Source organism: Athene noctua, chromosome 1, assembly GCF_965140245.1.
Source record: "Athene noctua chromosome 1, bAthNoc1.hap1.1, whole genome shotgun sequence".
NCBI classification, from domain to species: domain Eukaryota; kingdom Metazoa; phylum Chordata; class Aves; order Strigiformes; family Strigidae; genus Athene; species Athene noctua.
The window spans coordinates 111,701,691-111,725,901 of record NC_134037.1 but is presented as its reverse complement, the minus strand read 5'-3'; the positions used below and the strand labels follow the sequence as shown (position 1 = coordinate 111,725,901).

The 24,211-nt window shown below is 42.6% G+C and overlaps 1 protein-coding gene across 2 annotated transcripts in view; it reads left to right on the top strand.

The window, feature by feature from the left end:
- Positions 1 to 8,868: 8,868 nt before the first annotated feature.
- Positions 8,869 to 24,211, top strand: part of FBXO11 (F-box protein 11) — a 78,464-nt gene continuing 63,121 nt past the window's right edge. For both annotated transcript variants that reach the window (XM_074897388.1, XM_074897387.1), the window contains exon 1: positions 8,869 to 9,305. In XM_074897388.1, coding sequence (XP_074753489.1) covers positions 9,197 to 9,305 — 109 coding nt within the window. In that variant the 5' untranslated portion in view covers positions 8,869 to 9,196. The remainder of the gene's footprint in view (positions 9,306 to 24,211) is intronic.

Here is a 24,211-nt window from a genome sequence, read left to right as displayed (position 1 = left end):
TTTGAGTCTTCCAGGGACTCAACCTACCACCCCACCACCCACCTTGGCAAGCATAAACACCCATCATGTCCAGATTAGCTAGCTAGTGGCAAATAAACATGCAAGACTCATTACAAAGTGTGTCATCCTGAAAGTGAAATGGATCAATACTCCACACAAAGCCTTTGCTCAAAGTCCTGGAGTCTCAAGACAGACAGAGATTAAAAGGCTGTGCTTCAACCAGCAATGCCATAGTGAAAGGCATTGAGAACGGTATATCCAGAGAAGGTGAGAGCTGACCTACTGAAGACAAGGAGGAAAGAGTTCAGATCTGTGCTAGTTTGAAAACAAACTAGTGGGAGACACCAAGTCAGAATAACAATTTAGTAATAATAATTAAAAAAAAAATTATAAAGGCAGATTACACTGGGTTAAACTAACAGAGTCAGGATACAACCTGACACCCTGTTAATCAAGGTGGTGGCAGCAGTCTGGTAGAATGGTGGCTGCAGTCCCCCCGAAGCAGTGATCCTGTAGAAAAAAAAAATCTGCTCTTCCTCAGAAAAGTCCAGTGGTGGCTAAGTAGCTCCTGTCCTCTGGAAATCCAGTGGAAAAGAGAGCGTCTCTGGTATTCAGAATCTCAGGTGATATCCAGGATGGAATGCTGGTTTTCTCCCTCTGGGTGGAGCATCTCACAATGGGATAATGAGTCATGCTGCATGGCATTGATGGGCCATTAACAGAGAGATAGTCGGGGGGGGGGAGGGGGGGGGGGCAAGGAAACACTGCCCCACCTGATTTCAACAGCTCATGAGGATGGTAATAGAATACACTGCAACCCAGGACAAGATCTCACCAAAGAAAGAGGGTTACTGGGGAGACAAAAAGATCACAACCAAGCCTTTGACTGATGTGAGAAAGATGGGATAAGAAAACCTTCTAGATCTAGAATAACCTAGGATGACAGCCGAGCAAAGATTCAATAGGAGATACCTACAGCATGCTACCCTGAAAATCTATTATATTTTCTCAGTTATCCTTGGCAAAATACTTTCTCTTGTTGATAAGCTGATGCTGCTGAGGTGTAAGAATGTTTACATGTAAAATAGAGTACAAATAGAAGCAAAAATGTCCCCACCACGTGGATAACTGGAAAAACCATGTAGCACTGGAGAAAGTAATTTGTAGGTATTGACCTGTAAGACACTCTTTGTCAATTTATCTGCCACTTACCCTCAGCAGTAGAAGTCCAAAGCTCCTTGAAGGCAACCACCACCATCACCACCATGTGGCAATGAAGAGAAATGAACTGGTTAAAGTCATTACTTAGCTTAAAAGCCTATACTCACTGTGTGATCCCACGTTGGTCATCTTTTAAGTACATGCTGCCACCTGCTTAAATGGATAGCTCAATCAAGAAACATAATGTGATGCTTCAGCAGCAGCCCAAACAGATCCGACAGCATAGCAGCTATGTCTGAGAGCATTCCAGTAAAACATCTAATTAAAGATGACTTTCACTCAAAGGCCCAGGAAAAATGCTAAAGGCGTGCTTCCAGGATCACAGTAAGCCAATCTGTATGCAAGCTTCCTTCACCACATAGGGACCATCCTTTTCCATCACTTCTCTGCACCAACACTTGCACATGTGCCTGAAAAATAGCTGTGCTTTCAGCTGGATTAGTTTTCAGTCGGATTACCTCCTTGATCTTCCTAACTGTGCTGCTGCATAAGCGTGAGTTGACAGAACAGGGGACAGGGTAGGGGCAGCAAAAAGATGCCTGTGAAGAGCAGGATTGCTTCTTAATAGCAATGACAGTTTAGACCCCAACTGCAAAACACTCTTCAGGACATTCAAAAACTCTTTCTGGGGAAATATCTTTCAGTCACAAGGATAACTAGACCTTTTCCCCCACTCATCAGATAAACCACAACTGACAGATCAATCTGAGATTGAAAGATGGAGAAAAAGTACCTAGACTTTTCTCTTCTAGCTGCCCAACCTAGAGAAGGAGCAAACTGGCAAGACAGACATGTATGATGTGCTACACCTTTTTCTTTTTTTTTCCTGGGTGGGTTCATGGGAATAATTTCACAACCTTTCTCTATTTAAAGAACTCCTCTGTAGAAAAGGATACAGTTTTGAAGCAGGACATTTAAAATGGCATTGGTCTACCAGGCAGCAAAGTGAAAAACTAGAATATTTCTCATATTTGCCTTTTTTAGCATGAAGAACTTGTTCCCACCAGTAAACAAAATCAGTTGTTGGTAGGGTAAAATTGTCAGATAATAGCAATAGCACCCACACCCACCTGCGCTCAAGATTTGAAGTGAAGGCAATTGTACCACATGTATTCACGTGCTGATGGTAAGACTACAGACATTTTCTGTTTCTTGTCTCCAGGACTGAAGGAAGTATAACTTCTCACTGCTGACCTTCCTCTGTACAGAGATATCAAATCCCATTTAAGCAGCACCCTTTGGATGCTCTATAATGCTGCCAACTGTTTGACACATTGAAAATAAAGACTGAGATTTCTGGTGCTCATTTCAGATTTAGCTGCTCACAATGAAGAGGAAGCAAAGTGCTCCTGTCACTCTAGGCCTGTCGTGGATAAGCATCAGGGAGCATGAGTGCTTTTTGCTCAGAATCCCACTGAGAGATTTTTGGGGAAGAACTATCCCCCAAACCAACAACTTTCCTAAAGAAGCCATTTTTTTCTTTGGTAGGTCTAAATCTGGAAGCAGGCCTTCATACAACTCCAGCCTCTTGATTATTAAATGATTGATATTCCCAGTTAGTGGTACTGGAGGTACTTCTTGTAAACCTTTCTTTTTTGGTGCCAGACTCAATTATTTTGAAAGATTTGTTCAGGCTGCATCCGCTCCGAGGCAATATAAACAACAGACATACTGGCCATTTTGGGGACAGGAAACCCCAGCTCTAAAGACAAAATTTGTCATATTGCTGATGCAACAAGCAAAACAAAAGTAGAGTCCAAGAAATAAAAATTGAGTCCAAGACAAATATGAAACTAGAAACTAACAGCAAGACCTGGGGAAATTTCTTAAATCTGAGCCAGAGACTTCACAAGTATAAGGTGCTGCCCATGCTTTTTTATCTCTGTACATGCGTGTTTGAAAAGGAGCAGTAAGAAGCAAACCTTGAATGAATGACAATCACCAAATCAAATTATCTATCTCAATGTTATATTGTGTCTAGAAAGATCACTCAAGAGAATCATGCTATTTTGACAGGTCACCCATGAAAATGTGATTTATACCCAATGTATTTTACTTAATTTTAGCAATGAAGCTTTGTATCAGTTCAGACTATCTGAAACACCTGAATTCAGTACAATTCAGAGGAACAAGCTTGTTGACTTCAGTGGATTGCAGTGGGTTTCACCTAGAAAACAAGGCTGAAAATGTGGAGTGGATGCTTGAGACAGTTCCACCTTCACACGTAACAGCTATCATCCACTCTACCTCCTCAACATAAATTCCTGGCATCGACTGTAGTCTCATCTGCACAGTGACATTTCTGCCCTCCTGACTTACAGCTGGGATTAAACATATTGTCTCAAAATTTCATTGACACAAAGGTAGCTATTGACCTAATTTCTCACATGCTCCCACACACAGCGTATCAGGCTGCACAAGCGAGCACAGTACAGAGCCCCACTGCAAGCCTGCTTCTGACTCTCAGGGGCCAATGGGTTAGGCCCTGTGTGACAGCCTTGCCAGAGGCCTGCACCAAAGCTCTGTGGTAGCAGCCCACAGGACCACCCCCCCCACCTCTTGCCTCCCTCCTTGCTAGTGACCCAACAATACAAAACTGGGTGCTTTTCCCCCCATCAGCTGACATCCCTCAGATGGAAAGAGCTTCATATCCACTCTCCCTCCCTTGAAAATACTCCCCAAAAAATACAGAAGGCAGGTCGTGTATATATCTACCTGGTTATGAAGTTTCTACCAGGACAGCCAATAAATGCTTTAAGACTCAGACGCCATCCCTCCAGGACTTTTTTCAGCAGTTACTTTTATTAAAAAAATTAATGAGAACTGAAGTACCATAAAGGCTTCCAGAGAGCTTTTGTTTGGGCAGAATCAAAATTAACGTTACATAAACATGTTGCAAATGTCATGTGAGCTTACAGGAAACAACACACACTTTCCCACCCCAAGGTCTTTATTCTTTCTGCAGAAACCAGGTTGGTACAGCAACAGAAAACATCCCAGCCACAGACATTCACCCAGAAGGTAACCCACTAAGGTCAGCTAACATCAAGCTAGATTTTAGGAGACACAGATTCCAGGTAAACAGATGGGAGATTTAAGAGTCCTTTTCTGTAAGAGCAGGAAGATTTAGCTGCATTAGATGGGATGTAAAACACAACTAAGAGGAACAGAGGGCCAGAGAAATTGCAATAAAATGGCATTAATATTTGAGCTGCAGAGCAAGCAGGTTCAACCAGTTCTAGGTACAGCTGTTTCTAAAAGGCTCACTTCTTCCAAACTTATGAGAAACAACCCTCTAGGTTTAAAGATTTTACAGTCAGTAGTCCACACTGGGTCAGTCTCAAATCTTCAATGCAGTATTTTTAGTCCAGGGATATATTAACAGCTTATGAGATGGTTAGAAATAATAGGCAAAAGTCGTATGCTTCTGAAAGCAGTAATATGACACTGTGGAGAAAGCCTTAGATAAGGACTCCTGTACCCTGGGTTCTATTCCTGGCCCCATTAATAGCCTGTAAATGCTCTTGGGCAAGTCATTTCAGCCCTTTTTGCTTCTCTTTCATCTGGGAGGAGAGGGATACACATGTGGCTCCCTTGCAAAGCCACTTGAACCGATTAAAAAGCATGATAAAAACTGACTTATTGTATTTCTTGTTCAAATCCATGAGCTGTAGCTAAAGGCTCTGCAGTGGGTTTTGTATAACAAACTGCAGCAGTGCTCAAAATATTTCTTGTTCTCTCACAAATACTGGGGAAGCCAAAAGCTAGTGAGAATATTGTGCATTTTCCACTTAATTGCAAGCCAGTGATTCAGTGGGTTTTTTAAATTTGCAGGTTCTGAACAATTTTTAAATAGAGCCTTAGGCCATCATATTCAAATTGAAGTTGTTCTTACTTATCTTTTGTGAACCCCTTAGAAGTAATCCACAGATCACCATTCACTGAAATCTATTATCCTAGACTTGTTTTGATCAACTGTTAAAGCAATACTCACATCCTCAGGGCAAGTAAGGATCCTAACTTACAAGAATCTGTCCCACATTCAAAGCATTTCTAACAGTCTCTGAAGAAAGGCTTTCAGATTGCTAGTGGATGTGCACATTAAAGAGAATAAAATAGTGGCGATTCCTGCAGATCATCCTGGCCTGAATCAGCCTTGCTGACTTAACAGTTTACATTGCCCCGCACCCATTTCCCAGTCCTGCTTATTTTGTGGCCCCACCATCTCTAGTCTCATCCATTCTCCGCTGAGAATATTCCTGGAAATGAATACTTAACTGTTTCATTACCTTGATCAGATCTTCAAGTTGTTTTAACTGTCTTCTTCACTGTAGAGCAAGTCAGCCCAATCAATGTCACCCTCGCAAACAAATAGAAAGCCCTGGGTCAGTGTTTCCTTCACTACAACTTGCGCTACTTCTCTCTATGAAGCTGCCTCATTAGAATAGATAGAGCTTTGTAGCTAAGTTAACACATAATTAACAAGTTACTGTTATTATCACTAAGCACTCTGTGGCATCCCTTCCTCCATGCAGGAAGGTGATGTCTTCAAAGCATCAGCCAGCTCTTCATGTACATACAGAGAACCAAGTATCATTAGATAAATCGTTTAAATTCATATACATTTGAAATTCAGTGCAGCTTAGAAGATAAGTCTCATATGATGAGCTAGCACTTGACAACTCTGCCCAAATTGCTTATGCTGTAAATGCTTCAAGTAAACTCTTCACCCAGGTCTTATGCCTTTCTGTTCATAATGTGAACTTGTTCATGGGTCACCAAGAGGTGATTTGCGGCCAACACAACCAGTTTAGCAAGCATTTATATTGTAGACAATTATGCAAAAAAATCACAATATAGTTTAGTTCCACTTTCCATTCTCTCTCATCCCAATTTAAATAAAGAAAAAGCTGTCCTGACAAAGGCAAAATTATCTTGCCAGTATAAACTGCATCCACATTGGGGAATGTTAACACATCATACAGAATGGCTTAAAGCATCATCACAGTGGTCAATACAATGAAGTCTGAATATAAGTTTGCGTTTTCAGCATCATTTTCATCCCAGAACAGTGTTTATCCTCTCAGAGGCTATACAGCAGCAATGGAGGCACAGGATAGCCAAGTATAACATATTAAATGTTGACTTACAAAGCCGAAATTATGATGATCAAGTCCCAGTCGTCACAAATCAGATAGGATATACATAATTTTGTTATGTGAAGAGATACAGAGTCAAAGCTGTTTTGATGGGTTTTCCACCTTTCTAATGTCTGGCTTTCTAAAATATCACCAAGAATATAGACAAGACCACTATAACTACTCCACTACTCCATGCCTTGCAAGCTATCCATGAATGCTTACAGGTATCCCCTTTTTTGCACCAGTAGTTTATTTAGTAACTTCAAGTTTGTTTTACTCAGCATATGAGGTTCTCATCGTATGAGCTCTTGAGGATTTTTCACAAACTTCTGCATAACCTTCCACAGATTGCCCTCGCTGCATTTTGGCTAAGTCAGGGAGACTACATCTTGGACCTGCTTACACAGACTCACACCATGTTCCTAACACAAGTTACCACCTTAAGAAGCTTAGTTACAAAAAGTGGGTTTTAGGCCAAGAAATCATTTACTTTCAAACTAGTGCAAGTTCAAGACCTTTTAAGAAATACTAAAGCCTGATGATTCAAATATTCAATAAAATTTTATTCTAATATCAGAAGCTTTAGATTCTTACATGCTTTAGGTGAAAATTAAGTTTGTCATCCATCTTGACCCTTGAACAGGTTTTAAAAGATATAGACAAATTACTAAAAGTTTGGAGTACACCAATACTAAGCAGTTTCAGGTAACCTTGCAACACTAAGAATTCATCTGTTAGATCCTGGTGAAGAAAGCACAACTAGAACAGTTACACAGAAATTCACTTAAAACATTCTTTTAAAGATCATAGATTTTTAATTATATACTCAGCACAGTTCTTGGGTATGCTCTTTCTTCCCATTCAAGAGTTAAAGCACAGTTTCACTATGCTGTTATCAGAATAAAAAATATTTTTATGATATGTACATGCAATTACATAGCTGTACAGAATGTTTACTACACTGGTAATTGTCATGATAGAAACTGGCCCCAAACAGTGAAATTTATTCTCTTTCCCTATGAAGGTCTTTTCACAAGAACTTAACTCTATTATTTCTTCCCCTACTATTAGAGAAGGTGTTAAAAATTATTTTCTTGGGTATGGAAAATTCTCTGCTGTTTCTCCTGTCATTTCTCAAGGCAACAAAATGCTAAGTCTATGAAATGCTCCTTAACAGCTACTGTAAGACTTGACATACATTTATTTCTGGTCTGAAATGAACTTAAAAGTACAATTTCACTGTTATTTACTTTAGAAGCACAAGTATAAGTGTTGTTAAAGTTTTTTTTAAAGCTGTCATTTCCTAAAGTTGTACTTTCATTCGCCCGCTTTGAACAAGTTCCTGCCTAAAGTGTTTTTAATGACAATTATTTATTTACATTTTATACCAAGTAACATACTCTGCTTTTCAGGTGCAGACACAGGCCCTGCTCCTTGCAGACTCCCAAGTGCTCAGTTTAAGTAGGACTACAAAGAAACCCACCTTTGAAGCATTAGAAGCAGACTCTTGAGCGACCCTGCAAAGAGAAGATAGCTTACTTACTGCTTGGATTTTGCTACCCATTTTATTAAATGATTTCTGAAAAAGAAAAAAAAGCACAACTAACTTCAATCATTTTTTTTTTCTGCTCTCAGGCCACCAGCTGAGCTCCAACGTGACAACTGCCACAAAGCAGAAGGCTTATACTAAACTGCCAGCCCAAGAGAAACAGCGTACTGTTGTATTAACAAGAGGTAACGCAAACGCGAGTGTGCACACTGACCAAGGAATACACACGCTTCCTGAGCGAAAAAGTTGTTCACAAACAGCTAGGAAGTAAGCAGCCGGTACGTGGAAACCGACCGGGACGGCAGCCGCGGCCGAGCCCACGCCCACGGCAGGGTGACCGCGGCACGCCGTACACACAACCGGGCGCTCTCGTCTCCCTCGCTCCGCTGTCGCACACGGCCTCAGCGCAGAGCTGCGGGTGCTCGGCCCCCCCGCGCTCCCTCTCCTGCTGGCCGCCGCGGGCTCTGCCGAGGCCCCGACGGCACCCGCGCTGCCCTCAGGGAGCCCGCGCCCGCCCCCTCCCTGGCCCACCGGCCGCAGGCCGAGCCGGTGGGACGGGGCGGGGCGGCGGGGCCCCACAAGGCCCGGGCCCAGGCCCCGCGCCCGCCGCCGGCTCTTGCGGCCGCCCCTCCTCGCGCCGCCGCCGGGCCTGCGCCTCGAGCTCGAGCCCCAGCCCCGCCATGGCCGCTCGCGCCGCCCCGCGCAGCCGCGCCCCCCCACGCCCGCCGCCCCGACCCTTTATATCGCGCTGGCCACCCCACCCCGCGCCGCGCCGCTCGCCCGCCCGCCCCTCCCCACCCCGCGCCCCATAGAAGCGGCGCGGGGATTGGTCGCGCTGCCGCCGGCCGGCTGTGTGGGAGGCGGCGATTGGCGGAGCGCGGCCGCCAGCGCCCGCCCCCCCGCGAGTGTGTGTCTCTGGCAGTGTCAATGGCTCCTCCTGCCACGGAGCAGCGACGGGCTTGAGACGGGCAGGACCGCGGGGCTCCTTTAAGAGAGGGATTTTCGGGGGGGCCGGGGAGGGGGGCCGCGGCGTGAACGTCCCCCACAGCCAGCGCTCGGGAGAGCCAGCGGCCGGCGGCTCCTCTGCCTCTCGAGCGAGCCGGCGAGGAGGCGGCAGCGGCGGCGGGACCCCCGCCTGGAGACCCCCCCCCCCCTCCTTCCCTGCTGCCCGCTGCTGCGAGGCGGCCGCCCCGGGGCTCCCTCCCTCCTTCCCCCCCTCCCCGACGAGGCACCGGTTGCCGGAGGATTCCCCCCCTCCCCTCCCGCCACCCACACGAGTCGGCAAATGAACTCGGTCCGAGCCGCCAACAGGAGACCCAGGCGAGTGTCCAGGCCGCGCCCGGTGCAGCAGCAGCAGGAGAGGAACAACGCCGCCGCCGCCGCCGGGGATCGGGGTAAGCCAGGCGCCGCCGCGCCGAGCGGGGCCCTGCGCGGGGTCGGCCGGCGGCGCCGGGCCCCGCCGCGCCCGGCCGGGCACCGGCAGGAAAAGCCCAGGCTGCTTCACCCTTGGCTCCCGCTCAGGCCGCGCTTTGTTTGGCTTGGGCTCTGCCCCGACTCGGGGCCGCTGGGCCCAGCCGCCGAGCGGGAGGGAGGCGGGGGCTCGGCCCCTTCACCGACCGCGCTCCCACGCCCGTTTGGGAGGGGGGAGCCCATCGCCGCCGGCCCTTCGGGACGGAACGCGGAGAATCACCCCCCCACCCCCCCCCTTCCCCCTCATGAACCCCCCGCCCCGTCCCCGGGGGCTGCGGGAGGCCGAGCCGCCTTCGCCCGGGGGAGCCGGTGCCGAGCCGCGGGTAGCGGCGGGCTGGGCCCCCGGGCTGGCGGAGGGGAGAGGTGACGCGGGGAGCCGCGGGGCGAGCGGCGCCCGGGGGGCTGCGGGGTACGGGCGGGGGGGGGCGCCGGTGCCGGGCAAGTCGCGCCGACACCTTCCTCGCCGCCGTCGGCGAAATGGTGTCCGGGGGCGGCGGCCCGGGTCTCGCCGAGCCTCCGCGGCCCGCCGCGCCGCGCAATGTTTGCTGCGCAGTTCGGCGCCCGGGCTTCGGTTACAGCGCCCGGCGGGGGGGCGCGGGCCGCGGCCGATCGGCCATTTATTTACCTCAGCCACACCGCCCCCCTCGCCCCCCGCCCGCCCCCGCCGCGGCACCCGGCGGCCCCGAGCCGGCCGGAACGGAACGGGGGCTCCGGCCCCCCGCGCCTCAGCCCGGCCCGGCGGGTCCGCCCGCGCCGGTGGGGCCGGGGCCTAGCGTAAAAATGTTGACAATTTGGAGCTAATGGGGGAGAGCACCATTGTCTGAGGGGATGAGGAAGCGGCGAGGTGGGATTCCTCCCCTCACGGCGCCCGGAGCGGGGCCGCTAGTGCTGGGGTACGGGGGGGCGGCGGGGGCGAGGGGGTGGCGGTCCCTCAGCCCTGGGCACTGTCGCCCCCATGGTGGCTCTTGGGGGTGCGAGTGTGCGTGTGCTCCGTATGTGCAGGGTTGGTGGTTTTTTTTTTTTTTGAAGGCGAGATGGGGGTGGGATTGGAGGAGACATTTTGCATGTCTTATCTGGTGGATTGGATTTTAATTTTTTATGCATTGGCTGTCACAACTCTGGCATGATAAAGGAGACTGATCTGTGGTGCAGTTTTAGATGTACAAATGTCTTTTAAAAATAAAAATAAGCCTTCATTGTCATCCGAATGTCTTTTGTTTGAGTATCTAGGATATCACATGGAGAACGAGGTATTTAACTACGGAGATGCATCGTGATAAATATTTTAGTGCGTTTTATGCAATCAAAACATTTTAAGCAAATGAAGTAAAGAAAATTTAATCTGAGGAAGTATTTTTAATTCTCCATTCCTCCCCCCCTCCCCTCCCTCCCCTTCCTTCCCCCGCCCCCCCTCGCACACATTGGTCAGAGCAAAGAATGTTACCCAGACCAGATTGCTGTGTATATAACCAGAGGATGTGATGTCTTATGCCCAATTATGGGTCTTGTGTAAACCTTCCAAAATCTTCAGTAATTATATAATTAAAATGACTTCTCTGCTATACTGACATTTAAAAAAAACAACAAAAAGAACTTCCTGCTCTCAATGACATGCATTGAGGATTTTCATCATCAGTGTTCCATATGCAGAATATAGAATTCTTTCAATCCCCCGGTTTACTTTTTTTTTTTTAAACAGATGAAAATATAACTTCTAAAAGGCATCCTGAAAGGTGTGCTTATGGATTAAATGCTATGATTATTCAGTTTTACATTGGACTGCCTGTTTCAAACTGTTCATATGTTATTAATTTGCTAAAGATGCAGGCAGCAACTTTTTCTGTTAAAATATGAGGCTGAAATTTATTTGTATTACTCTGACTTTTGTGGAACTCTACATTCACATATTTTTTTTTTTTCCGTTGTTCATTGCTGTTCACCACTCAGTGGTGATAATAATAATTAAAAAAAAAAGTCAAGTTCCACGGTTAGCTGAAATTACTGTTCCATGTGGATCACGGCTAGCTTTTTCCTTGCATTTTTGAAGGTCAGTTGCACTAGGTCTGGCTTGTCCAAAAATGGATCAATAGCATTAGGGTGTTTTGTTATTAGTGTTATATCTACATTTGAGGTGTCCCTAGTGCTGTTCCCATTCCTGTCTCAGAACTTGCAGGGTCTGATCCATTATCTCTGGAAGCTAATGCCAGTTTTACCTGTGACTTTGATCACTTTGTTCAGGGCTGTTACTGTAAAGGATGATGAATGATGCTACTAAATTATGAGCCAATATACTAGGGTTAGACTATACCACACAAGTCAGTGGTGACTTTTTTCACCTTTATTCCCAAACAATGTAGGTCATCTTAAACAGGCTGTACAAAAGCAGCGGTGTAAGTTATTAGGAAAGTGTTTCTATTAAAGTCAGATTTAAATTTGCTTTAAAAAACCTGTTATTAGATAATGCGAGTGCAGCTGTGATTAAATGAAAATTATTCTTTGTTGTTATTTCTTCCATATTACAGCACAGTACTTATGAGTACAAATATCATGGAACAGAGTTGATAATGTAGCACATAGTTAATCTTTGGAACTTCTTGTTGTTTCGTATCATTAAAGTAGATTGCTTAGTAAAATGTGTACTAAGTCTTGAGCTTTATTTATTATTTAATGCTGCATAAGTAGAGAGTGTTTTGCAACTGTGAAACAGCTGTTACATTTTCACCAGTGGGTAAAAATCAAGTTACGATTCCTGTTATTAATAAATAGATCATCAGGAAAAAAAATGGTTTTATAAAAATCTTCCATCAAAGATTCCTTATAACAGTTTAAAAATCACGCAAAGCTGTGTTTTATACTGTGAAGCAATTTTTACTTTAATGTATGTTAGACATGTAATATGAGTCGATCTAATGAATGCATAATCATGCTATCTGTATTATACATTGATAAACAATGATTGTGTGCCTGTATTCTGATTAGTGGGGAAGGGAGATCATAAATGATTGCAGACAAAAAATTTTTCTCCCTCAAACTCACTGTGTGGTACAGCCAAGATAAGATGTCATCAGGACATACTTCCCAAGATGTTTTGCCTTATGTTCTGCTGTTCACACCTCCCTCCATCTAAATTAGCCACTCTGGCTACACTATGCTACTTCTGTTTCACCTTCTCCCTCCTGATCACCAGTGGGGTTGCCAGTGGTTTATTCCGTTGTTTTGGAGTTCTGCATTAAGGATATGGAATAGATGGGTCCTTTCACTTTCTTTAGGATAATGGTCTACCCAAAAGGAAGTCTGGACTGGGTGATGTCTGTGTTTAAATATTCCTGTGTTTGCTTATAGTGCTGTTTTTTTTTTCTTTAAGGGTATAGGTTTGGCTACGGTTTTACAAAGAAGACAAGGTTAGACAGTTCAAGAAAAAAAATAAATCTTGTCCAGAATGCAGCTAAAACTGTCAACCTCAGAGCTATCATTTCTTGTTTCTGTTCTCAAAATAATAACTACATTAGTGCATATGTGCTTCTTTATAACATCAGCACATTACTGGATGTGGTACTAATGAGGTTCTGAGCTTTATGTCCAGTATTAAGTGCTTTTAGGACTGGATCCTGTATACTGTTAAGTACCAAACGTGTAGCACCATGGCAGCTGCGTCTGCCACAATCCTGCGCGTTCCTTTTACGTGGTAGCAGTGTCCATGTGACAAGGCAGTGAGCTGGCTCCGGAGCTGCCTGCGCCAAATGCTAACTGCTTTTTTTTTTTTTTTTTCCCCAGGTTGATTTTTGGCACAAGTGCCGGTATGAGGGAAGGGATAACACTGAATGCCCGTGGGTGTGGTGGGACTGTGGCAGCTCTGATTTAGATTGAGTTAAGCTGGGTCAATACTTTCGGAGTTGGGGCATATTTAATACATACAGCCTGTAAACCTACCTTGTGGGTTTGCTTCCTCCCCTCCCCCCAATCTTTTCTAAAGAAAACAAGACTTACACACTCATACAGTCTCTCTGTGTGTCACTCTGCAACTTCGGAACTTGTTAGCTCATTTCAACCAGATTTGACAAAGGGGTGTGAAGTTCTTAAGTTTTGTGGAAATTATTGGCTGGGCAGAGGAAGAAGACAATGAGGGAAAGACGTTTATAACTTATCCTCTCTACCCATGCCAAGAAGCAGCAACCAGCTGGCCTGTCAGCACACAAGGTAATTGAATTAGTCATTTGTCTGTATAGGGGACATGAGGGCTTGACGTACTGGGAGAAAGAGGTTAGGCTGTGTAAGACACAAACATGTAGAAACTAAGCTCCAGTAGATCTCTTGCTCACAAAGCCTATATTTTGTAATGTTGAGATAAATATCTCAGGAAAGGTAGGGAGTCTTTGTTCGTCCCTGTTTCAAGTGCATGTGTGTAAACATGTGCATGATTTTTTTTTTTTAAATATATGCACCAAAAGGCTTACATTGGGGTGTGCTTGGCTACTGTAATAGTAACTGAATTATATGACTCTTATTCTGAAGCAAATGCCCAGACTTGCAACAAAATAACTAAATTGGTTTCAGTTTTTGTAGGATCATCCCTTATGGCAAGAAGTCAAGAAGTCAGGCATCAGTTGCTCCAGGTGGAAAGAAATGTAATTCAGGCTTTTCCATATTCCTTAAAAGAGAGTCCTAGGCTGGGAAGAGATACATTTACATATGGATAGGTAATCCTTGTTTCCGCAGTGAAAAGTTTCCAAAGTCTACCTTACAGATAAAAGTTTGGTACTTCAAGTACAACTTCTGTTTCCCAAAGCCTGTATCTGCATCACAAGTACAAAGGAGCGTCTGGGTACCTCTGTCCTTCATGTAGGACAAGGGCCTAAATTTATGCTAGATTTCTGTCTGATTTGTAGAGATCAAAATCAAGTGTATTTATCCTTGGTATACACAAATGTTCATTGCCCATAGTTTTGGTTGGTCATTCATAAGACTATTAACATCTGTAATAGTTTCCCAGAAATACCAAATATTTTAAAATTTAATTTCTGTGTTACAAAAACTTTGATCCCAATGGTTTAAGTAAAGATGTAGTGAAGTGGCCTACACTGGTCTATCATACCCTTCTGCTTTCAGGGAAGGTTATGTTCTGTGCCCCCCTCTTGCTCTGGTGTTTCCTGGGAGAATCACAGTTATGGAATAGACCAAAGCTGACCAACATGTGTCAGGCTTTTACCGCAGGTGTGCAGGGCATTAAGCACAATAAACATTACGTGCACTGGATATGGAGGATTTAATGTATATGCATAGAACTGTAGCACTGTGAATGCTTTGTCAGCCCAGCAGCTGCCTGGGTATGTGAGGCTTGCAGCTTGCTTTACATCGGCAGTTTCCTCACCAGCATGGTAAATCTGGTGTGCCTAGCAAGTGCTGAATTTGCAGTGCCTGTGCAGAGTGACTGCGGGGTGTGTGTGTTTTTTCGGCACATTAAGCACACTTACTCTGCACATGCACAGTGGCATCATCGGAGAGGCCAGGTGGCAGCCGGCAGGGGCTGCTACTGCAGTGAGGAGGACAACTCGTTTGGCTCCCCCTCCCTCCGATCTGCGCCACTTCTGTAAGCGGGGTGAGTAGGCACCAGGTGTATTGTAATGTGGGTCACCTGTGGCAGCCCTCTTACAGCTTGTGGCCGTGAACTGTGGTCTGTTAGGAAGAGGAGGTAGCATGCTTCTCTAAGATAGATAAATTGTGTTGATTAAGTATCTTTAGTCTTACGTATTACAACAGATGGTGTAGGAAAAGAAAATCAGAACTGTGCTATGTGTGGACAGTAAAAGGAAAGAAGAGAGAAAAATATGACTGAGCTAACAAGAATTGAGAAAATGAAAGGTTTGTTCAGTTGACTTTGTCATTACCTAATCCTCTCATGTTTTCTGGTTGTTAAGTACTTCTGTTTGTTTCTTGCTTATGTGGTGTTTCTCTGTTCAGCGCTTGAATAGGAGTGGAAACATACTTGGTGATTTTTGTTATTGTTCATGGTACTAAACTGTAGTATCTGAACATAGCTGAGGATTTTAGTCTGAGTCCTTCAGTTCTTGATGAAATGAGGGGGGGAAGAAAGCAAACTAAAATGTACAACGAAATTACAGAACACCTATCAGAATTCTGCTTTTATAATACAGTGCTACTTTTAAAAAAGACTTCTAAATTTTTGTGAAAGAGGAGAGCAAGATCTAGGTGTGGGTTCTAAAGTAAAGATGACATTCTAGAGGAAATTCCTATCAGTTAAATTGTATCAGAAAGTTTAGTGAACTTCTTTTGAGCATCTCTGAATGTGGAATACTTATTAAAATGGAACTTGTACAGCAGTTGTTGTGGTTCTTCTCAATAACTAAGTTTTTCTGGTGATAATGCTGCCTGTTCTTAGTGTTCTTCATCCACACGTAGAAGCTTGAAGGACTCGAACAAGTAACAAATGAACACTTGTAAAACACGCAGTTCTTTCAGCAGGCTTTCAGGGACTACTTTTTGTGCTCTCCTCTGAGTTACTGCCTTTAGTTGCATTCTGACAAGATAATTAAGTAATTTTAGAGCCTGGTTGTTAGAGGAAGGAGTCATCCCATTATTCCTGCTTCTAGCCCCCATGTTCATAGCCCCTGCCTTGCATTGGTACTTGTAGCTCCCTGAACCAGGTCACCACGGAAACTTTAAAACACCCTGAATAATTAGTTACCTGCGGGTTTGGCTCTTGGAGCTAATGAACTGCAGAGTTTCATGAGAGAAACGGTTGTCAGGTACGCAGTTGGGAGTGGAAGGAAGGAAGTGGGGCAGCCCCTCGTCCTCACAGGTAACTGTCAGATCAGTTTAGCTGCCACGTGAGACTGGAGCCTTGCAGAATGACTGGCGATGGTCCTGTTCGTTTGAGAGGAGCTGTTGAAATGCTGCTGCGGCTCTGTTCTATGATATGTGCTATGATACATACAATGAAGCCTACTGTTTGTTGTAACAGAAACCTGCAGTTTCCACTCCACTGCCAGGTTCATCAGGTCCCTCCTGATATCTTAAATGTGAGAGTTCAGGTGCTGTTTTGTTCTAGGAGCTTGAACTGCAGCATAGTTGTTTTCTGCCTAGAAATGTTGTTGCTGAGGCTCCTACATTTGTTTCTGATAAGTAGCTCTATTTTCTTGATTCTACTTAGTTTATTCAGAAGAAGTGCTTAGAAGTGTCATTCCAATACATACCGGATATCACTGGTGTTTCAATATCAAAATAATAGTTATGTTTATCATCTTGTGCAACTGGTTCTGTGTTCCAAAAAACTGATTCAGCTGTATAGCTCTTCCATGTGATTGCCAGTCTAGTGTTGATAAAACATACAAAGTTTTTCCTCAGTTTTTCTGTCCTGCTTGATGTGATTGAGCTTGGTAGTTATCTGGATTAGAGTTGTTGCTTTGGTGGTGTTTTTTGCAATTATTAGTAAAAGCTGATTTTTAAAATGAACTAAACATATTGGTCTTGTGTTGGGCAACTACTGAGGGTGAACAGTAAGAGTACATGGGGGTTATTCTAGCTGTAGGCCACTGGAAGAATAGTCATCCTTAATGTTCCAGAGAGATCTTTAGTTCCTAGCTTCTGAACTATGCATAGATAAACAGGTACTCCTGGGAATGAGGTTGGGAAGCAAAAGCTTGAGCTTTAACCTACTGTGAATTGCCATAACAAGGCAAAATTAACAACTGTACTTGGAATTACTACGCTTGTTTTAAATAACCACTGTCCAGACCAGCAGAAGAGCTGAATTTGCAGTCTCATGGTCATCGTGCTGTGTGCATGCTTTTATACCAAAGGACTGGTTAACATGAATAGGTCATGTTACAATAACTATTTCCTTTTGGTAATCCCGGTTTGTAGTGTTTGGAAACAGCCTGTTTGCCTTAAGAGTTCTGATTTGTGGGTTCTCTTTTGGCTTTTTTCAGCCTGTATGTCTAGAAGGGAAGGTTCAAGGGTTTATCCTGTTGCTTTCTGAATAGGGGTGAGTTGTAGCTCTACAGTCAGTCTAAATTTCAAGCTATCTTTGTATTTGGACAGGTTATTGTAGGATGACAGGTTACCATATGTCAGCTGATCTGTGGTATCTGATTCACAGTAATTGTTCATGTGCGCGCTCTTAGCCTGTGGCAAATGGAAGGTAATTTGAGTTAGCTTGACCCTCTTTCATTACGCTCTTTCAAGGCACTCCCTTCTACACATGGATTGTTAGACCTGCTGGAGTGCCTTGGCTAAAACAATAATGCAGTTTCTGTCCCCAAGCTAGTTTGGGTGTATCTATACAACAGTAAGATGAGGACTTTGCCACCATTTCCTGTATTGTTGCTCTTTTGAGACAATACCTTGCTGGAGGAGTAAATACTACAAAGATGCTACCCTGAAAATTAGTTGGATGTTAGAATTACCAGGTGCATTTTTCTTTAGCAAAACTTACAAAAGCTTTATTAGTGCATTTTAAAACACCACAAGTCATTTATTTCATAGTATCTTGGTATATACTTCTTTCATGTTTTTAAAGAAGTAGGTTTTACCTTGAGATCTTCCAGAAGATGCTTCATAATTCAAATCATTCTAACACTGCAGTAACTTTTGGATGTTCTGGTTCAAAGCCCACTGAAATCCTGGCTAGCTGAAAGATTTCAATTGACCACAAAAGGCACTTAAATTCGATCTGAGATGACATGAAAGGTAAAACAACTTGTTTTCTTTTTAGTGCTTAGTTCTTAATTGAAGTTTGATTTTGCAACAGTAAATACATAGCTATCCAGACTGGTTCATCAATAATTACTAAAAATCTAAAATACTACTTAAATACATATGGAAAAATACTTTCCAGTAGTCTGATATTGCTACCCTGTCTTGCTGCCTTGCTGAATTTCTAAGGCTTCCAAAGAGAAACTCAGAACTGCCTCTTGAATGTACCTCATTTCCCCTTCTCCCATAGATGAATCTGGTTAGTTAATTACTGCACAACTGATCTTATGTGTATGCGGCAAAAAAGCTTCTGCCCCATTTTTTGATCTTATTTGACCAATGAGAGTTTTTTAGGGTGTATTGGATAAGGTTTACAGTTCCCAGGCTGCTTGTACTTGGGAAAGCAAGTGTAAAAGTGTGACTTTACTTGGAATTCAGTTGTCTTAAGGCATAGGCCTTGGTGCAGAATTGCTGGAGTCCTCTGAGAAACAGATAGTTGTGAAAGTTTGTCAACATACCTTTAGAGAAAACTTTATGCTGCAGCATAGGAAAACTTCTGATTTTAATCATTTTTCTAAGAGCTGGGGACAAAATGGATGCTTTTTGGCTAAATAAGCGTTTCCTGACTATTGGGAAAGCAAGAGACCAGAAAGATGACCCAAATACTGTTGGGTCATCAGTTTAAATTGTGTGTAGTAGCTGTTCAAATTAATGTTTGCGATTTCCTTAAGTTGATGCTGTCTTGAAGGAGGAAGGACAGCAACTTTTAGATAGTTACATTAGTCTTTGGCAAAATGTGACACTTCACCTTTCTCTGAAGGTGGTAAGATCTGTGACTTTTTTTGACCTTTTTTTTTTTTTTTCCAGAAAGGTTCTGCACCTTCGCTTTCTTCAACAGTCATTGAAGATCAGTTGTTCAAAATAAACCTGAGTTTATGCTGGAATTTCACTTGCGCCATTTTTAGCTGTATTGACTGCAGCTGCTGAAGATGTGACTGTGGATAGTGTCAGGAGATAACTGAGCTCCACCTTTTATGACCTTGGAAGTTGAAGGTCTAGGGTGGTTGCAGTATATGAAAATAAGCAGCAGGTTTTCCATCACAGAAGAACCATTTCATTCAGATCCACTTGGAGCTTCCTCTCTGGCTCTGTTTGCAAAATTATATAGTAATTGAGCCTCTAAGGCATGTGCTTCAGATCATTGTTGAGAGAACCTCCTTCAACACAAGTTGTGAAGTTGTTTGGCCAGCTAAGCATCAGTGGGAAAGCAAGGAGATAAATGCTTTGGGCTGCTGTTGCTGTCTGGATGATTACAAAAAGAATGGATATGATCATGATAATGGATAATAAATATCTGAATTACTTTAGGTGGCGTTTGGTAACGAGCTTAGACCCTTTCATATCTTGCCAAATTTCTTAGCAGCAGCTGCTTATTGATCAGCACCTTATGATCAATAATCTGCTGATACACTTGACAGTATCGGTATGGATGCTTGCCATTGTCAAATTTTAGCTTGATTTAAAAGGTTTAAGTAACTGAAAAAGGCATACCTGAATAGGTTCAGTAGGTGTCTAATGAAGCTCTGTTCTGAAAATAAAGTCGCCATAGTAAATGTGATGCTGAATTTCCCATTTTGTCTAAGTAACATTTGAACATCTGACCTTGTTAATGTTAAAAGTGTTAACAGGAAATAATGTTTTCTGACAGCTCGGTCTTATTTAAACCTATTTTTTAAATGCCAGAGAAGAAAAGGTGAAATTATTCTGATTTTCAGTTATAGACAAAATAACCTTAATATGTAATTTTAAAGGAAAATAGATTGGTCATGCTAATGTTGAAATAAACACTTTATCTTTTGGAGGCTTCTTGCTTTAGTATAGCTATTGGCTATAGTTTACATAATTGGGCTGAAAATAAGAAGTGAGTATAAAGGAAGTGTTATTTGTAAAAATGTGGATAATGTGGGAGGAAGACTGGAGAATTAATTTTAAAATTTTATTTGAAATTTTCAATATCAAGATTATGTGGTAGTCCAGTTTAAGATCGGTTTTCACATTCACTTCATGAATTTTTTCAGCCTCTGTTTTTCTGGATAACTTTTTTAAGAAACTGAAGATTTGACTGTGTACGCTGCTGTGGGTTGCTCTCATGCTGATTAATACGGTGGACATTAAAAATAGGTAGTATATGGAAAAAATAATGATTTTTAATTATCAGTTTGAAAGACTTATCAAGCAATACCTGCCTTCCACTGATGCTGTAAGAGCAGATTTGTTACCATGTTCTTGGGTAAATCCCAACAGACTGACTGCATAGTTTTTCATTTATTTCAGTCGTCTTAATGACCAAGATCACCAAGAGGGCTGTGAGCTGCCAATGTATTTTTTCTGTGTAAGATTTAGAAGTGTTATACAATATTGTGAAATCAAGAACAGTAGTTGAAACACTGAGCGTGCTGAAATCCTAGCGAGTTGGGCACAGTGATTTTCAGACTAAATATACTTTGGGTGTCACCCCAGTGTATCTTCCTTAGCAGAAAGGTTGGCTCTCCAGCATTCCTCTGGACCACTACTATTAGCAAATGGATAGAGTCTGTTGAAGTAGTACTGTAATGGTCAGGAAAGGCAGAAATCTTCAATTGTTTTTGTCACTTGAATGGTGGAAATAATGACTGCTTTAACAATGAGCAAGTTTTAAATAGTAATAAAAACTAAGTGGTCTGTTAGTATCTTTGTGATGTTTTGATGCAGATCTAGTCACTAAAATTATGTGTTAGTACTGTGTGTTAAACATTCACTATGATTTTTTTTTTATTATTTGTGTGCAGGGTCCTGCTGGCAGAAAGGTTCAATTTTTCAGTAATACAAATACTGTGTGTGCATTATGGTGGCTGGAGGAACTGCTTGAGCCTGGTTAAGCCTTCTTTTGTAAGGTTTCTTGGGATATATATATTTCGTCTTTTCCCAGAATTCTGTAGTACTGCAGAAATGGCCAAATATATTACAGAAAATTAACTTTAATTCCTCCAGTTTGTGAAATCCAAATATAGTTTGAGGAAGGGGCAAAGAGAGGTAGATCAGAATATCAAGATTTGAGGCTTGGTATCCACAAATCCTGCTTGTGTTGGTTTTGTTCATCAGTTTAAAAAAACCCCACCAACATGCTTCTTGTTTATTAATACAGGTGATTTCCTCCCAAGACATGGCTCTTCCTCCCCTCCATCGTGTATGTGGTGGCAAAATTCTTAAGTATCCCTTTCTCCAAACCTAGCTGGCAAACTCTCCCCACCTAGATAAAATTTCTTAGTGAGAGTCTTTGTAAAAAACCTCAATTATCTTAGGGGTTTAAATTAAATAAGAAATTACTTTATAGTGACTTTTTTCTTTTAAGAATAGACTCATATGTATGTGTGCATTTTTTTTTTTTTTTTTAAAGTGAAAGGAGTAATTCAGTGGTTCCTTGTTTCCTCTTTCAGTATTTCTAGTAACAGTGATACAGTGGATGAAGTGAGGCTAAGGAGCAATTTCTAGTCAAGAAGGTTCCCAACTTACTGATCTCTTCACGGAAAACCTTATTTTTGTATATGCAAAGAGTTTACTTGGTAAAGAGTTGTTCAAGCATTGACTGATGTAAAAAGTGTTAATCAGTATACTCAACTTTAAACCTTCCCTTCTGCCTGAAGGTTTTGTGTTGGGGTTGCGGTAAATCTGGGTAAATGTCTCTTATACCACCACTTCTTAGTGATTCTAGTGATGGCCTAGAATAATTTCAGGTAATAAAATAGAATAAATTCAGGGTAAAGGATCCCTTTTGTTTACTAATTTGGATATTTGTCTTGCAGTACTCTTGTGTCTTGTAGGCTTTCAGTTGTGTCTGTAGATGTCTCATTGCACACTTGAGATGTGGTGATTTGTTTGGATTTAAGCACTGGGAAATGAAAGCGTAAACAAATGACATAACTTGCCTGAAGTCACCAGGTAAGTCTGTAGATTGTTTCACCGTTGGTTTAAGCAATGTAATTCCAGATGGCCACCAAAAGGGATTATCTTGGTGGTGCTTTGCTCCTTCCTTCCTTTGTTTTTGTGACAGTGCACCTGTACAATTACTGGCCATTGGGTGAGGGAGCTGGTGTAAAAAGGTCTGTACTCTCCTTTCTGGCAGTATTATATTCTTAAATGGTTTAACTTTATCATGGAACCACATCTGTGACAAAGCACAGAATTGGACATGATGCCCTTGGCTTCTTGTGGTTGGTAGTCTAGCTTTGAACTATACAGTCTCTCTTGGTACAATACCTGTCTTCTTCCTGGACTTATTTTAGTGTTCAGCTAGTCCCAGGATAAAAACTGGGTGGTTGAACTGGGAGTTGTTGCTCTCAGTTGTCATTTGTCCTGTGATCCCATCTGATCCCTGTTCAAGGCAGAGATCACTGAATGGCTCAAAATATGGTTGTGGTGGTGCTTTTAATCTTTCAGGGCAGCATATTAAGGTAAACGGGAACTGCAGTTGGCTGGCTTAATTATGCTAGGCTGAAAACTGGAGCTGCTCTTGAATTGCCACGTGAGCTGCCCAGCCATCTGTCATTGGGGCAACAACTTGTATTCTAAGGGGCAGCTGGTAGGGTTGAGGCTTGCTTCAGCTGGCAGACTCTTTTTTTTTTTTTTTTAATTTGCCACTGTGTGTCAGTCAGAGCCCTTATTTGTGGGTAAGGAAAAGAGTAGGGGTTGCCTTAATTGTTTGTACAATTAACTTAAAAAATCCCAAGAGGAACAGTGGGCATTTCTGTGAGAATAAATTACATTTGTGTAACTTGTGTTCTGTGTCCTTACAGGCTATTTCTTGTGGTTTTGAGATACAACAATAATGTGACAGTTGTGAAGCCATAGGTGTGCCTGTGGGTATTCTGAACCATACATATGGCACAAGAAAATTATACATTCTTACTAAAATGCAGCGTTATGTTGTGAAATCACAAATACTGAAGGAAATAAGTTGAGAGACAATTTACAGAAAGGATCATGTGGAAGATTCAAACATTTAGATTTTGCACTAGATCTTTAGAAACTTTATCTTACAGGCTTCTGAGTAAGGACATGGGAACTCTTAATGGTATTGATGATACAGACACATTGCTGTGAGCAGAGAAAAAAACACTAATAGCATCAGTTTATCTGAGGATTAATCTACGTGAATTTATGAGAGGTAATTGTTGGAAAAAACACTGCGGTTGGCAGTCAAACAACATATGGCTTTTAATTTGAAATGCTTTGAATATTTTTATGGGATGAGGGGGTACTGTTCTGTCTCTTTTTGTTTGTTTCTTATGAGTTTTTGTTTTTTCAAGACCCGGAATGAGTTGCTAGTTTACTGATTTTTGGGAAGTCTCAGGGAGCCCAGGATAGTATTTTACATTGGTTCCTGCAGAAGTCTAACTGCTATTGTTTGTTCTTCCCATACAGCCAGCTGATATGCTGACGGTAGAGGGTAGGAAACAGCATAACTTTAATAATGGATTCTTAGTCCTCAATCATAATCTGGACTGGTGCAGATGACACTCTGCTCTAATTTAAACCAGCTTCTGACTGCTCTAAAAGGATCTTTATAAAGATGATGGTAGCTGGCATACAGGTACTCCTCCCCGCTTTTCTAGCATGTACAGTAGACCAGAGACTATTAAAGGAAATATGTGCAACATACATTTATTGACTCAGTGCCGGTAAGAGACATTAGTTTGGTCTCAAACTGTGTTGATTGTGCCTTTCCAATGTTTAGAAAGAGTTGATAGGAGCCCTAAACTGTTAAGGTTGGAGTTTTATGAACGTACAGTAGGACATGCCTGAAGCATCTCCTCATTGCTATATGTAGCTCAGAGAACTGTCTGGAATTAGAATTTTCTGTAGAGCTGTCCTACTAAATTACATCACTTGCTAGGTGAAAGCAAATTTTTGATGGGAAACTTTTTTTTGCTTTCAGGTGTGGTGGAGGCATTTGTCTTTAATTGCTTCAATTTTCCAGGAAACAATACTTAGTTCTCTGTACTTTTCAATCTGAAATATAGCTGATATTAAAAAAAAATTATAATGACTTGGAATAAGAATTTATAATTGTAAGTAGCAG